This window comes from Protomyctophum bolini, assembly GCF_963924005.1.
Source record: "Protomyctophum bolini genome assembly, chromosome: 23".
Classification (NCBI taxonomy): Eukaryota; Metazoa; Chordata; class Actinopteri; order Myctophiformes; family Myctophidae; genus Protomyctophum; species Protomyctophum bolini.
In genome coordinates, this window is record NC_137884.1 from 1326023 (window position 1) to 1339124 (window position 13102).

Sequence of the window (13102 nt, forward strand, 5' to 3'; positions counted from 1 at the left end):
GGAGTTTACTAGAGAAAACCTGACACAAATAGTTTTGTCTTCTCCGTTTCAGATAGCAAACTACCGTAGTCCCCGGTGTAAAAGGGCATGCTTTGGATGCTTTGCACTCTTCCCGTTTGCCGCTGTGCTTGTGTTTGTTTTCCGGGTGCCGGAGCAGCATGGTTGCTCGTGTGCGATGCCGTCTCTCACAGCCTAGGCACCGGCCACCGACTTTTTACGGGTACTAAGGTTTTAGTTCCGACATAGTGGAGTGGGAAGAGTTTAAAGCATTGCAGACTGGCACTGCTGCTGCCCAACATGAACACCGTGTCTCGACATACTGTCCCCTTATTATCGTAAAGTCGGGTAGTGTACACTGTTTATTTTTGCACCGAGGAGCCATGTGTGTCTGCATGACTGTCTGACTACGTCGCCTTAGCTATAAAGTAAACAAAAGGGAAGCCTCAAGCCTGATGTATGCTTCGCCGTACGATGTGTCGCATGTTAAAAAAAATAGCTGATCTGCAAGCTCACAACGTGTTGCAACACGTTGCGAACTAGTAGATTGGTTATTTAAATACAAAATAATAAAAATTTCTAAATATTGCTTTGATGCTCATATTATCCTTAGGAAGTATTACGTTGTTTTTATTAGAATATGCATTCCATAGGGCTGGACGACACATGGACCTAGATTTTAGCAAATTTAGATTTTTTTAATAATGGGATGAATCTACAACAAGAGCCATTCTAGGGCTAAATCTAGAGTTGCATTACCCTCCATTGACTCCCCACTCATCCAATAAATATCGTTGATTCGTTTTGCTATAAGTTATTCATCCCTCTTTTATCCATCCGGCGAGGCGGGTCGCCGCATTTTAGGAGCACCAAGAAACTCCTCCAGGTGCTCCTCTGAGTACTAGACCGAAAAAGTTGTGTGCAGCCCCGTTTATACTGTATGCTGGTTTGTTTACTGTTGAGTGCTGAGAAAACAATGTTTCACATTAAGCAAATAATTTGGGGACCCCCGGTTTTCTTTAGGAACCACTGCTATATGTAGCGATGCATACAAAAGCGTTTTCACTTACGCCAGACAACCGAGACTGACAGAGACCTGGGTAGCCAAACAGGATTGGCTGAAATCACGGGAGCGCTCTTTTGTAGTCGTTTTAGTGCAGCTTCGATAAGTGTTAATGTAACGTTAAAGTGTAAGAATGGACCCACAGCCAGGTCCAGTTTTAAACTGTATGAGGCTGAACACTACTGGAGCCTAGTCAACTTTCAGTGGATAAAAGTTAAAAACAGACAGAGCCCCGTTAAACCGTCGTCATATCAATATGCATTTTCACGAGAGCAGAAAACAGGGCAAAGGCAGTGCCTTTTTATTTTCACTATGAAAATAAGTCATTAAAGCCAGTATTAAGGAGAATTTTTATTTTCTGTGGCAGGGGCCTATTGGGAGGAGGGATTTAAAAATATAATCCATTTTTATGACTTATTTAATTAAATTGTGCATAGCTCTATGCCGGTGTAGTCCTACACGAACAAATTAACTTTTTTTAATTGTTATTTTTAGAACAGAGAGAACGTTTGTCCAAGTATACTGCATGGAATGCTACAGCATAACGGAATATGCGAAGGAGTGACACCTGGTTTTAAATGTGGGTTCGAGGAACCGCCAGGGGTCCTTGAGGGGTCCCCAGCCAGGGGTCCCCAGCCTTAATGGTTGATAGTTAACCCATTTAGGCTGCTATTTTTCAATAGCTAAATTATAACATGTTTAAACCACCAAAAGGGGTTCCCGCCCAAAATGGGTTAAGCACCAGAATGGTCACGTACGAGGTCTGTAACTCCCTTTTCCACCAGTTGCTTCCCAATGGGAACCGGGTCAGTTCTTTTTGGTTCTTAGTCCATGAGCCAGAGCTCCGAAATTGGAACGTTAATTATGAATCGAGTGTGCAAAACCATACCAACTTCCCCGGTTGAGTACTTACACGAAGACAAGGATTTATTGTATTACAAATTTTAAATATGCAAATGAGGCATTATGTAGGAACATATGCAAAATAATCGAAAATATGAAAAAGCTACTACTGTGGAAGGGTTATCATGTATTAATTAAATTTACTTCTAGTCTAGTTTTTCCCACCAATTGTGGAGCCCTGGCTCCAAAATTAACACGGAGGATTTTACAGTGTAGCTTGGGAGTCGCAGAGATAAAGAGGATATCCAGGGCTTAAAGCCAAAAAGAATCCCAAGACTGAAAAGGATTTTTTGCAAATCTACACTGATGCCATTAAATGACCCATATGAAATCCTCAGGACTGAAATCAGTCCCCAGGACTGAGAACTTTAAGCCCTGGGATATCAAAACGGGGGTCGGTGGCCTAATGTATATCAAACTGGTGGTCCACGAAATATAAATAAAACCGGTTAAGAATCACTGTTGCAGATGACTGCCGGATGGGCTGTTAGCAGTCCCCATGGACTCTGCCTCCGTGTGTGATAGCAACACAACCGCCCTAATGAAAGCCATGCTCAGTGTCATTATCTAATAAGACTAGGGACAGCTGTGTGCTCTCAACTGTGCTCCTCCTACAGAGGAGAGGAGAGGAGAGGAGAGGAGAGGAGAGGAGAGGAGAGGAGAGGAGATATCTGTGGATCTGGAGATAACGTGGCACGGGTATGCCAGCTAGCCAACCTTCTCTATGAAGATAACAAGGACTTGCCTGAGGGCTCAGTTCTGTCTGCAATGTGATCTGAAAGCAACAACAGGCAGAAAGACACGCAGACATACACCCTCTCTCAGACAGACGCAGTAACATCCTCAGCGTATATTCAACCAGAGTGTACAAAATGTAAACACAATGAACACCATTTGGTAATGCAGTTTGTTTGTTTGTTTCCAGTTGGATTAATGTATGCCATGTTTGTCTGGTAGTGGGAATAGTAAAATTAAGTAATATAATTGAAAGGCACAAGAATCACCCAATCAACCAGAAGCCTTATTCTTTTTTTTTTTACCCATTCAATCTGGTTCATTCAAAAGGTTTGAGAACCACTGATAATGGAGACATACGTTTTCCAGACATTTCTTTGAACATGCTAAATGAAATGCCTGCATGTACAGTAAGAGGAAGAATAAGGCGAGGTGCTGCTGACCTTTAGGTGAGCCAATGGGAGCGTCACTGTGGGACTTCACCATGTGGCTGTCACCCAGGTGGCCGGGGTCGGACGCAAAGGACACGTCGGGGCCGCTCGTCTGCCCCTCCTCTTCCCTCCCCCTGTCCTCCGCCTCCTCCTCTTCCTCCTCCTCCTCTTCTTCGTCTTCCTCCTCTTCCTCCTCCACCTCCTCCTCCTCCTCCTCTTCCCTCTGCTGGGGATCCAACAGGTCGTCCAGTCTCTGTCTCTCCTGCTGTTTGCTGTGGTTCTCTATGACCTGTAGAGCAGAAGCCAGAGTCCCCACTGACCAAAGGCTCTTTCTTTGCCTTTTTTCAGTAACCCCAGTTACCCCACAACCTTCCATAACACAAACCGGTGACATTTTGTATGTTTTGTTTAGGTTTCCATTATAACCAGTAAATTATTTCTTTTTTTTTTTTAAGTGAAAATAGAAGCTGACACTTTGCAACGGGACGTAGTGCTGCACAATTAATTAAAAAAAAAAGATTGAGATCTAGATTCAGACACCTATGCAATCTCATTTTGTGAAAGAATTGTGAAGAATCGTGCAGCACTAGTTGGCCATCCAATTAATTTTAGTTAATCTTGTGTTTTTGCTATGTCATGGCACTGATGGCACAGTGCAATTCTGGTGATAAAGAGCCACAAGAAAGCGTAATGATGGGTTTGTACTCGGCTGCTTTTGGAAAGACAATAATTACAGAGCCCACAGCTCCGCTGTTATGCAACAGTGAGATGCTCTTGATGCCTGTTTGAACCCCCTTTCTTTTCCATTGAGAAAGCTTTCTTTGGAGTTTGGAGAGGATTACTGCATTGAAGAGGGATAGGTGGGTAGAACGTATTTGTACTGAAATGGTCAAACTCAGGATGTAACCACCTGCATCTAATTACCGGTAAGTGTTATACCTGTATAGTGGTACAACAGTTTAATCGAACTAATCCATTTAACAGATTGTAAAACATAATCGATAGACAATTTAATCTATCGATCCCTATTTTGGGTATGCCATTATAGGGGAAAACTGTCCAATCTACAACTATCCAATCTACAAGCTCACAACATGTCGTATCACGATGGCTTATGAGCTTGTAGATCGAATATTTAAACCATTTTTGACACCCACACCGCTGTGCAACGAAGTATAAAATGACACTTAAGTGGTTACTCGATTCATTGATATAATAAGTTAATGGTTATTCTATTGATTGAAAACGTAATCGAGTGAATAGAAGAAAATGATCGATGATTGCAGTCATGTAGTCAAATACGATCGTGGGGTAATCCCATAGAGTTATATATGAATAGAGAAGACACCCGAGTTCTCCTCACATCCACTTGCATTAAGTTGCTCAAAAGCGCATGAGGCGATTTCACTCCTCCTTCCTGGTAGGAACAGAGTGCATCCTGGGATGGATTTGCCTCAAACACATGAACGCGCTGCAGTTGACTATCATTGTGCCGTTTGTGCGCGTTCACGTATGAAACATTCGTTCACGTGTCATGGCCTCAATCACATGAACGTGCGCAATGATAGTCAACGGACCAGCGCTGGCTCGAGCTGCAATGATAAATTCAGCCACTATGTCCATTTCGCCTCAGGGTTTCCTCTGGGTGCCTTCTCTATTGTATATATACTCTAAGAGTCAAATACGATCGTGGGGTAACCCGCCACCTTATTGGCCGTCTCCATGACGACCTCGATGTTGAGGTTCTGCGCCGCCATGGCCAGGAGCTCGTCGTCGTCGTCCCCGACATCCCAGGCGTCGCTGGTGATGCTCTCGAACTCCTGGAAGGTGGTGGCCTTCTTGGGTTTGCCCGGCGTGGAAGCGGGGGGAGGAGGCTTGTTACCGGCTTTGATCAGGCTGGACGAGACATAGAGGGAGGACGGAGCGGGGAGAGAGACAGAGAGAGACAGAGAGAGAGAGAGAGAGAGGATAAAGGGCAAAAGAGAATGAGGAGGGAATTGCTGTGACACTGTCTGGTGTGTAAACAGTAGACAAACAGACAAGACAGACATTTGGCAATACATTGCACATGATTAGGGTTGCAAGAGTTAATAGAATGAATCGATCTAATTGATTATATAAAAAAAATGTAATCGATAATAGCCAAAATAGCATATCTACAAGTTCACAACGTGTCACGTGAACAACAAAGAAAATAATGAAAAATTGCAGCCCTAATCCAGACAGAAATGTTACATAGATATCACCATTCGCGAATCCCAGTTGTGGAGAAGTATTTTTTTTTCTTCAGACTTGTTTTTACTGCTAACAATGATAAAGAAAACTCAAAGGAGATGAAACACTAGACGAGTCGGTGCCCTTTCAGTCCAGTTCTCCACTTGAAAAACAGATCGATGGATGGAACTAATGTAAAAGTAAATGAATAGCAGGTTTCTAACTTAAAAGACTGCTTCTTCACCGGGCTGTTTACCCCTTTGTGCAGTGAGGGCTCCTTCATGCTGGGATCGAGAGATGCTACAATAAAAGGAAATTCAATTAAACTCAACTCCTCTTCTGTGGTGAGAGAGACGGGTTTGAGCAGGGAATAGAAGAAGGAATAGATAGAGAATTGCGTTCCACCGTTTATGTTCTGTGATGTTTCTTCACAAAGAAAAGGATTATCACGACAAAAGACAAGAGGCAAGTTCATGTTATTAGCCGTCTTGTTTCAAAACTTCAATGAAAGGGAGGAGCGGGGGAAATGAAACATTGTTTCATTTAATTATCTGTGGTAATAAGGTAATCCACCAGTAAATATCATTAAAGGATCATTGCAGAATTCTCAAATTGGCTGATAATGTGGTTATCTGTGTTGTGTTGTGTTGTGTTGCGTGTACTATACAATCTACATAGGCTACAAGAATGAATGTGTAAAATGAAAGTAGGTTCTTATACTGTATGGGGACACCTTTTCTAATTAATGTTTCTAATGAATGTCCTTTGTTTCATTAAGAGGAAATCTTAATGCTACAAAATGACATTCTCAACCACCACTGGTGGTCCTTGAAGTGGGGAACTCCCGGGGGTCGTTCCTAGCAAAATGTGTCAATAAAGCATCAAAATCAGTTTAATTTTGTACAGTGGCAATATGAAAATAGATGTTCTATATAAACTTGAGCCTCATTGTGAACATATGTGAAAGGTCGTATCAATAATGACATACAATGAGAATAGGAACGCCCGTTTGAAGTGGTTAAACTTTCAAAAGAATATCTCTCTCTCTTTTCCACTTGGCCCCCTGGTGGCCACAGAATCCACTTTCAAATGTGTTTCATGTGTTCTATCTCGAGCAAAGGTGGGACCACAACTACATCAATGTCTGTGATTTGCTTCCATTATAGCCACAAAAGCATTAATGAGGTCAGACACTGATGTTGGGTGATAATAAGGCCTGGCTCACATTTTCAGGTGGCAGAAGATTCAATGAAAAGTCAGCGCGCCCAGGCAAAGTACAATCATCCATCATAATGGAATCCATGGGTCTCTAATCATGAGAGTCATCAGACAAAGAAGTGTTGCAATAGCAGGACTTGTAGTCGCTCAGTGGTAATTACTTCTCTGCATTAGCCCCAGCAGTGGCTTTGCTCAGAGTGAGCACACAGGGGATCAGCTGAAGGTTAAGTGTCTTGCTCAGGTGTACGTAACCCCCAATACTTTAATTAATACTACTACACTGTAACGTTTTCAGTGTTAATTCAACTCAAGAGTGCACAGTACAACTGGAACAAATGTTCCATTAGAACAGTTACAAATGGATATACAAATCAGACATGCTTATATGGGCATTAATTGTCCTAAATGAAACTAGCAAGACATGTTTAACGATAGGGATGTATGCAGCGACTAACAGAGCTGTCAAATACATAATCAAGCTATGAATAATCGTCGACTTTGGGGGCGGAAACGTGTAATCGTGTAAAAATGTGTAAAAGATATATTCAATTAGTGTATGTGGCTACCGCTCAATTATTTATAATGTGATGGTGTTCAATGTCAGCGAAAATACTCTGGGAATTAAATGGTTAAGGACGCCACAAGTCTGAAACCCTTCCGCATGGCGGTGACATCACTGATGCATCCTTTGTATGTTCACCCCGACCTATTGCCAACCTGCCTGGAGGAGTGTCAATGTGACAAGTGTGTTGTTGCTGAAACACTAAAGGCATTAATATACCGGCCCAGTAGGCTACATGAGTCATTATTTCACGTTTGACAAGATTCAAGTAGAACAGAAGGTGTAACCCAGGTAAAGTAATTGGTCACTCTGCAATAGTTTATAGCCGTCAACCTGTCCAAAGGCAGTTAGGAGGCAAGTGCCGTGTTGTGAATGCAAGAGTATATTGATCAGCTCTGAGAACTTCTGACATCACATGGTTTATGTGCACCGTTTGACTCAAAACATAATAAAATCAATAGCTGGACAGTGTTTGAGAATGAAAGTCAAATGCAATTTCTGCCTAGCCATTCACTTCGCATATATTATCCTGCTCATTACTGTGCACAAAATCACAAATGTATTAAATACTGTATATACATACATAGTCATGTTTGAGGGAGCACAGACGGATGATTTTGTGAAATTGTCTGGTTAATTACATCATAGCGTTCTGTGAGCCCATCATTATGGAGGTCAATTCTTAACTGTTATTTGTCAATTAAATGATTTGCCACATCACCGGTGTGTAACAGGTGAGTGCGAGCCTCTTCTCTTTAAGCTGTTGAACGATGGTAAATTAAACATCATTCATCCCACAATGGTGATTGCCTTTCTGTCTGTATGTATGTGAAAATATGCGTTTCACAGCCAGAACATTCCAAAGACCGTTTCACAAATATACATGGAGCTGCTTGACACTAGGCACAGTGGTTGGAAACATTGCCGTGGTAACTGGCAAAATGAAGTTACTCTCGTCCATGCAGCCACACACTTGCACAGACTGGTAGAAATAAAGAAGGCTCTGTTTCTACCAGTCTGTGTGCATAGGCAGAGACATTTTGTCACGTCATTTTATAAGCTGTATGTAGACGCGCACGCACGCACACACATGCACAGTCGCGCACACACGCACACACACACACCTATGTAAACAAACGAAAAGCAATACAATCACTTTATAACCCTAACCATGTCTCATTTCCTAGAACAGCCTGATATCAGACTGAAGATGGAATGCTCTAGTCTGACATTGCGTCCACACTCAGCGATTTCCAAGGTGGAGGGGATTAGATTTTCCCAAACGAATCACTGGACATCAATCTACCTGGTGTTCTGGCTAAACTCTGTAGTTTGGGGCATTCATCAATCAAATAAACAAATAAATAAACCATTTTTTTAGCGTTCCTCGCAGTGGTCTGATGAGTCTCATTGCACATTTGCGTGAATTTTTCGTCACATGTGATTCAATTCAAAGGAGCTTAATCGGCATGAGAAAAAGCTAGTTTCCATCCGTCTGAATGTGTGTTTTAGTGTGACAACTAGTGTGTGTGTGTATATATATATATATATATATATATATATATATATATATATATATATAAGAGATTAAAATAGGGTGCATTTTGCATCCCAAAGGGCCAAAACGCAGTTTATAGTTAAGGGACGCAATACAACAACGACCACTGCATCCGCGGGTGTGTGTGTGTGTGTGTGTGTGTGTGTGTGTGTGTGTGTGTGTGTGTGTGTGTGTGTGTGTGTGTGTGTGTGTCTGCTAAATGCCTAAATTGTAAATTGTAAATTGTGTGTGACTGTGTGTGTGTGTAAAAAAAAAAACACGTGTTGCCGTGGAAACCCAGCAGTTTACATTATGTATACGTCGCAAAAATCATTGCTGTGGAAACAGATATTCGTTGCAGCTCCTGCACCGGCGAATACATGTAGTTGTGTTTTTGTTGACTTTTTCTGTGCCGCTATAGGTGGCAGCATACAGGCACGCCTAAGGCATGCCACCCGTCGGCTCTAACTCTACCATCCTCGTTTCCTTCCCGGGTTATTCAGGGAGGTGGGGGCTTCTGTTATGAGCACAATGACCAGTCGCATTAGCTCAGACCCCTTTAGCTATCATTACGATTACAACCAGTTGCATGTGCTCAGCGATGCGACGCAAACTCACAAATCATTTGCGATCGTCGGGACGCGCGACGGCTCACCATGGACAGCGCTCGAACCTTTTGAGATACAGCGCTTTGAGAATCCTGCAATAATTGGAGCTGGATTTAAAAATCCCATAGCTGGTGGGGACGGAGGCTGTGCTGTACTGTACTGTAGGCCATCCTGCCTGGCCTCTGTGTGCGTCATTGACACTTGCTGGTCAACAAACGCTATTTCGATACAGGGACCGACCCTGCAGCCAGCCAGGGACACACATTGCTGTGTATAGGAGGAGTGTCTACTGTCTAGCACCACTACAAGATGATTTGATTTGTTTGATGTGTTTGTTGTAAAGCAACTGTTAAGCACCTAGGCAAAGCTTTTTTTTTTCCTGCGGGAAACACTGCGTTTACATTATTGAAATGAGTGATGTACATCGAGTGCACGAGGCAATGCCAGTGCCTTTAGATCCCACAGCCTGAAGGGACGGCCTATGTGTTGCACTGACTGATCAAGACAATGAACTGTGTGTTTCAGTTCGGCACTGAACAAACTGGTGAACTAGTCATTTCAACGACACTTTTTAGTGAACTGCGCGACTGAATGATTTAGTAGAAAAACTGTTCCCACTACTAGTTGTCATTACTCCTCCTCACCAGTCACGACCGATCCTGCACACAGCTTGACAAATGCCTGTGGTGCTGACGTGGTTATTCGTCAGACCCAGCCTAATGCCTCATGGCGCTCATTGGAGAATGTTCAGGATAAAGGCCCACTTTAGGACCCATCTGACCACCTAATAGCTCATACTGTACACACTGCATTTTGTCGCCGACAAAACCCCCGATCTGACGCAAGATCAGGCTTTGATCACCGAGGTTTTGCTCGCTGTGTGTGAAGGGCTCTGCGAGAAGATATAGCGCCGATGAAAGCGCTCGCCGATGGCTCCGAGACCGTTTCTGAATATCAAGCATGTTTGATATTTGGCTCTCTCGCCGACTGGACATCGTACAGTATGAACTGGGTTGTGATCGCGTCCCAAGAAATCCTGTATTACAGCCAAAGAGAGCACTGGACAGCTGTGCTCACTGAGGCCCTGTACACACATATCAGACGAACATGCTCTGTGCTGTCCGTGTTTCATGGCCGCCTCAATGCTTTTCCAATGGAAGTCACGTGGTTTGACCAAACACTTGTGTGTGATGGGGGGAGGGAGGCAACCATGAAACACGGACAGCACAGAGCATGTTCGTCTGATATGTGTGTACAGGGCCTGACACTGTCTGTCTATCTCGATAGATGATCATGATAATATATATACCGGTAACCTTTATTCCTTGGGTGAATCCCTGTGTTGTACAGGTAGCTATATTAGCGCAATGTTGCTGTTAAATAAGACTCCTGCAGTGTGAAATACATAACGATCTGATGACTCGCCGACAAGTTTAAAACTCCTACAGGGTAGGGGCCTTAACACCATGTGGGCCATGTGCAACCCACAGGTTGGGAATCACTGAGTGTACTCAGCGATCAGCTCAGCCTATTGTATAAACACCTGGATGATTGATGACTGACTGATCTTGTTGGGGCAGTGATTATTACAATAGCCTAGTCAAAATGAAAATAAAACCAAACCCAAGAGCAGCATGCTTCATTTCCTTAAAGCTATGTGCAAAAACATCAATTAACTGGATTTTCAGGAAGTTTCAGTTCCTTTATGCCGCAGCTCGCTTGGTCTTCAACCAGACTAAATTCTCACACGTCTCCCCCCTACTCTGATGCTGGCATTCAAAGCAACCAAAGGCATGGCTCCCCCATAAGTATGATCGTACCCTACAAACCCTCCCGCGCACTCAGATCAGCTAACGCAGGGAAGCTGGAAGTACCTTCAGTAAAAACGCCGGGACAGCGCTCGACACGTCCCAAACTCTTCTCCCTTCTGGCTCCAAAGCTATGGAATGCACTTCACTACAATCGGAACTGCAGCCTCACTCCCAATCTTCCGCCGTAGTCTGAAAACCCACCTTTTCAGACTCCACCATGGCCCGTAGCACTTACCCTAGCCCCTTAGATAGCACTTTATGTAGACTTAAGATAGCATTTTAGACAGACGTATAGCATGTTACGTAGACAGCACTAGAATTGCATTTTGTGTAGTCATAGCACTTTATAGTACACATGTATATATAGTATAGTATAGTAATATATAGATATAGTATAGTATGTATATTTTACATATATAGTTTCATGATATAGATACTCCCCTGTTACGTTTTCTTAGCTTACGCATGTTTCATGATAACTATTTTTTATATATGTGATGCTTTTTGTTATTGCTTAATGTAAGTCGCTCTGGATTAAGAGCGTCTGCTAAATGCCTAAATTGTAAATTGTCTTTATCAGAACAGTACAGGCCTCATATCGCAGCAAGAAGATAAAATAACTGAAAGTGTAATGCTAACAATGCTACAATGGAGCAACCTTAGTTGTTGTGAAAAGTGGATATTAACAGGCCATACATAATGTACTAGCCATTGTCCAATCAGCCATAGTAGAATCATCCGTCGAGGAAGATATTCAGTCTCCTGACAGAGCAACTACGCACTGACAAACCAAACAATGTGCTTAAAGGACGACTTCACCCATGTTCAGCCTCTTCATATGTAGTTGGTGCTCATTATAATATAGTAACATTTTTGTCTACTTGGTCTGTGTTTCAGAGGGTTGTGGACGGTTCAGAAACCCGCCTACCAGTGATATCATCGATGGGGAGTCCAAGCTAATAGAAAATGCAGGCTTTTTGTTCCTGGAAAGTTGTGGAAGCCATAATATTGTCTTGCACTTTTGAAAAAAAGATAAACTGGCTCAAGACGATGTTTCTAAAGTGTCCACAGCCCTCTTTTGAGACACAGGCAGAGTACAAATTACAGCCATAGCTCAAATACTGAACCTCCAAAAGTCTGAATGCACTGTCAAGAGAATCAAAATACAGAATTTAAATGCAACTTACTTTGCATGGAGCAGAGGGTCGAAGGGTGGATGCTGAGCACCGTACACATGTTGGATGCTGTGGACAGACAATAGGAAGAGGAGAAAGAGGATCACATTCAGTCAGTCAACTGAGCTCGATGGTAGTTTGCTGCTTTACCTGAAAAGCTCTCACTGTCGCACCCTAACACAACACAAATTAATAACACACCCATATGAAGTGAGGGCCGCTCTTATCATCATACATCATCTCATTCTGGCCAATCACAATTTGCGTCCTCACTTGGTGAGGGCACTAGCCTCTCCTAAGCTGGAGAGGCTAGTGCCCCTCAATAATAATAATAATAAATACATAAGGTTTATACAGCACTTTTCTAGGTATTCAAAGTCGCTTTACAGGACGAATATAAAAACAACTTTTTGAGTGTGTTTTTAAACGTGAGGGTGTGAGGCTGTGAGCAGCTCTAAAGACAACACACCATGACTTTTTTGCACCAAAAGGGTATGTTCATTGTTCACACTTCCCACCTTTTATGGAGATAAGGGGGAGTGCTAGTACTATAGGACTTTTTGTTTTAAACACCCGTGTTAAGTTAGGGGCACTCTTATCATCGTACATCATCATGACATAACATGTTGATTTGCTCAGACACATGTAAATTCTCCATGCATTGTCAACGACATTTAATGTTTGTGTTAGGACAAGAATCTACACTATAGCTGAATAAAAGAGGGGCTAGCACCCCTCAAAAACTGGCGATAGTGTGACATACTTTCAAATTACATAACGTCATCAGTTCACACTAGTGCTGCATACAGGTTTAATGTTTGTTTTTAGTTCAATGTTTGTTTCAAAAA

General features: G+C 42.7%; 2 protein-coding genes across 2 annotated transcripts in view; both read right to left on the reverse strand.

Annotated features, from left to right (window-relative positions):
* The window catches only part of tbc1d22a (TBC1 domain family, member 22a), a 109386-nt gene that overhangs the window by 94085 nt on the left and 2199 nt on the right, over positions 1-13102 (reverse strand). Inside the window, 3 exon segments of the mRNA XM_080757705.1 lie at positions 3142-3418; positions 4836-5025; positions 12267-12323. Coding sequence (XP_080613831.1) covers positions 3142-3418; positions 4836-5025; positions 12267-12323 — 524 coding nt within the window.
* The window catches only part of irak3 (interleukin-1 receptor-associated kinase 3), a 297236-nt gene that overhangs the window by 82191 nt on the left and 201943 nt on the right, over positions 1-13102 (reverse strand). The gene's annotated exons all lie outside the window — the stretch shown is intronic.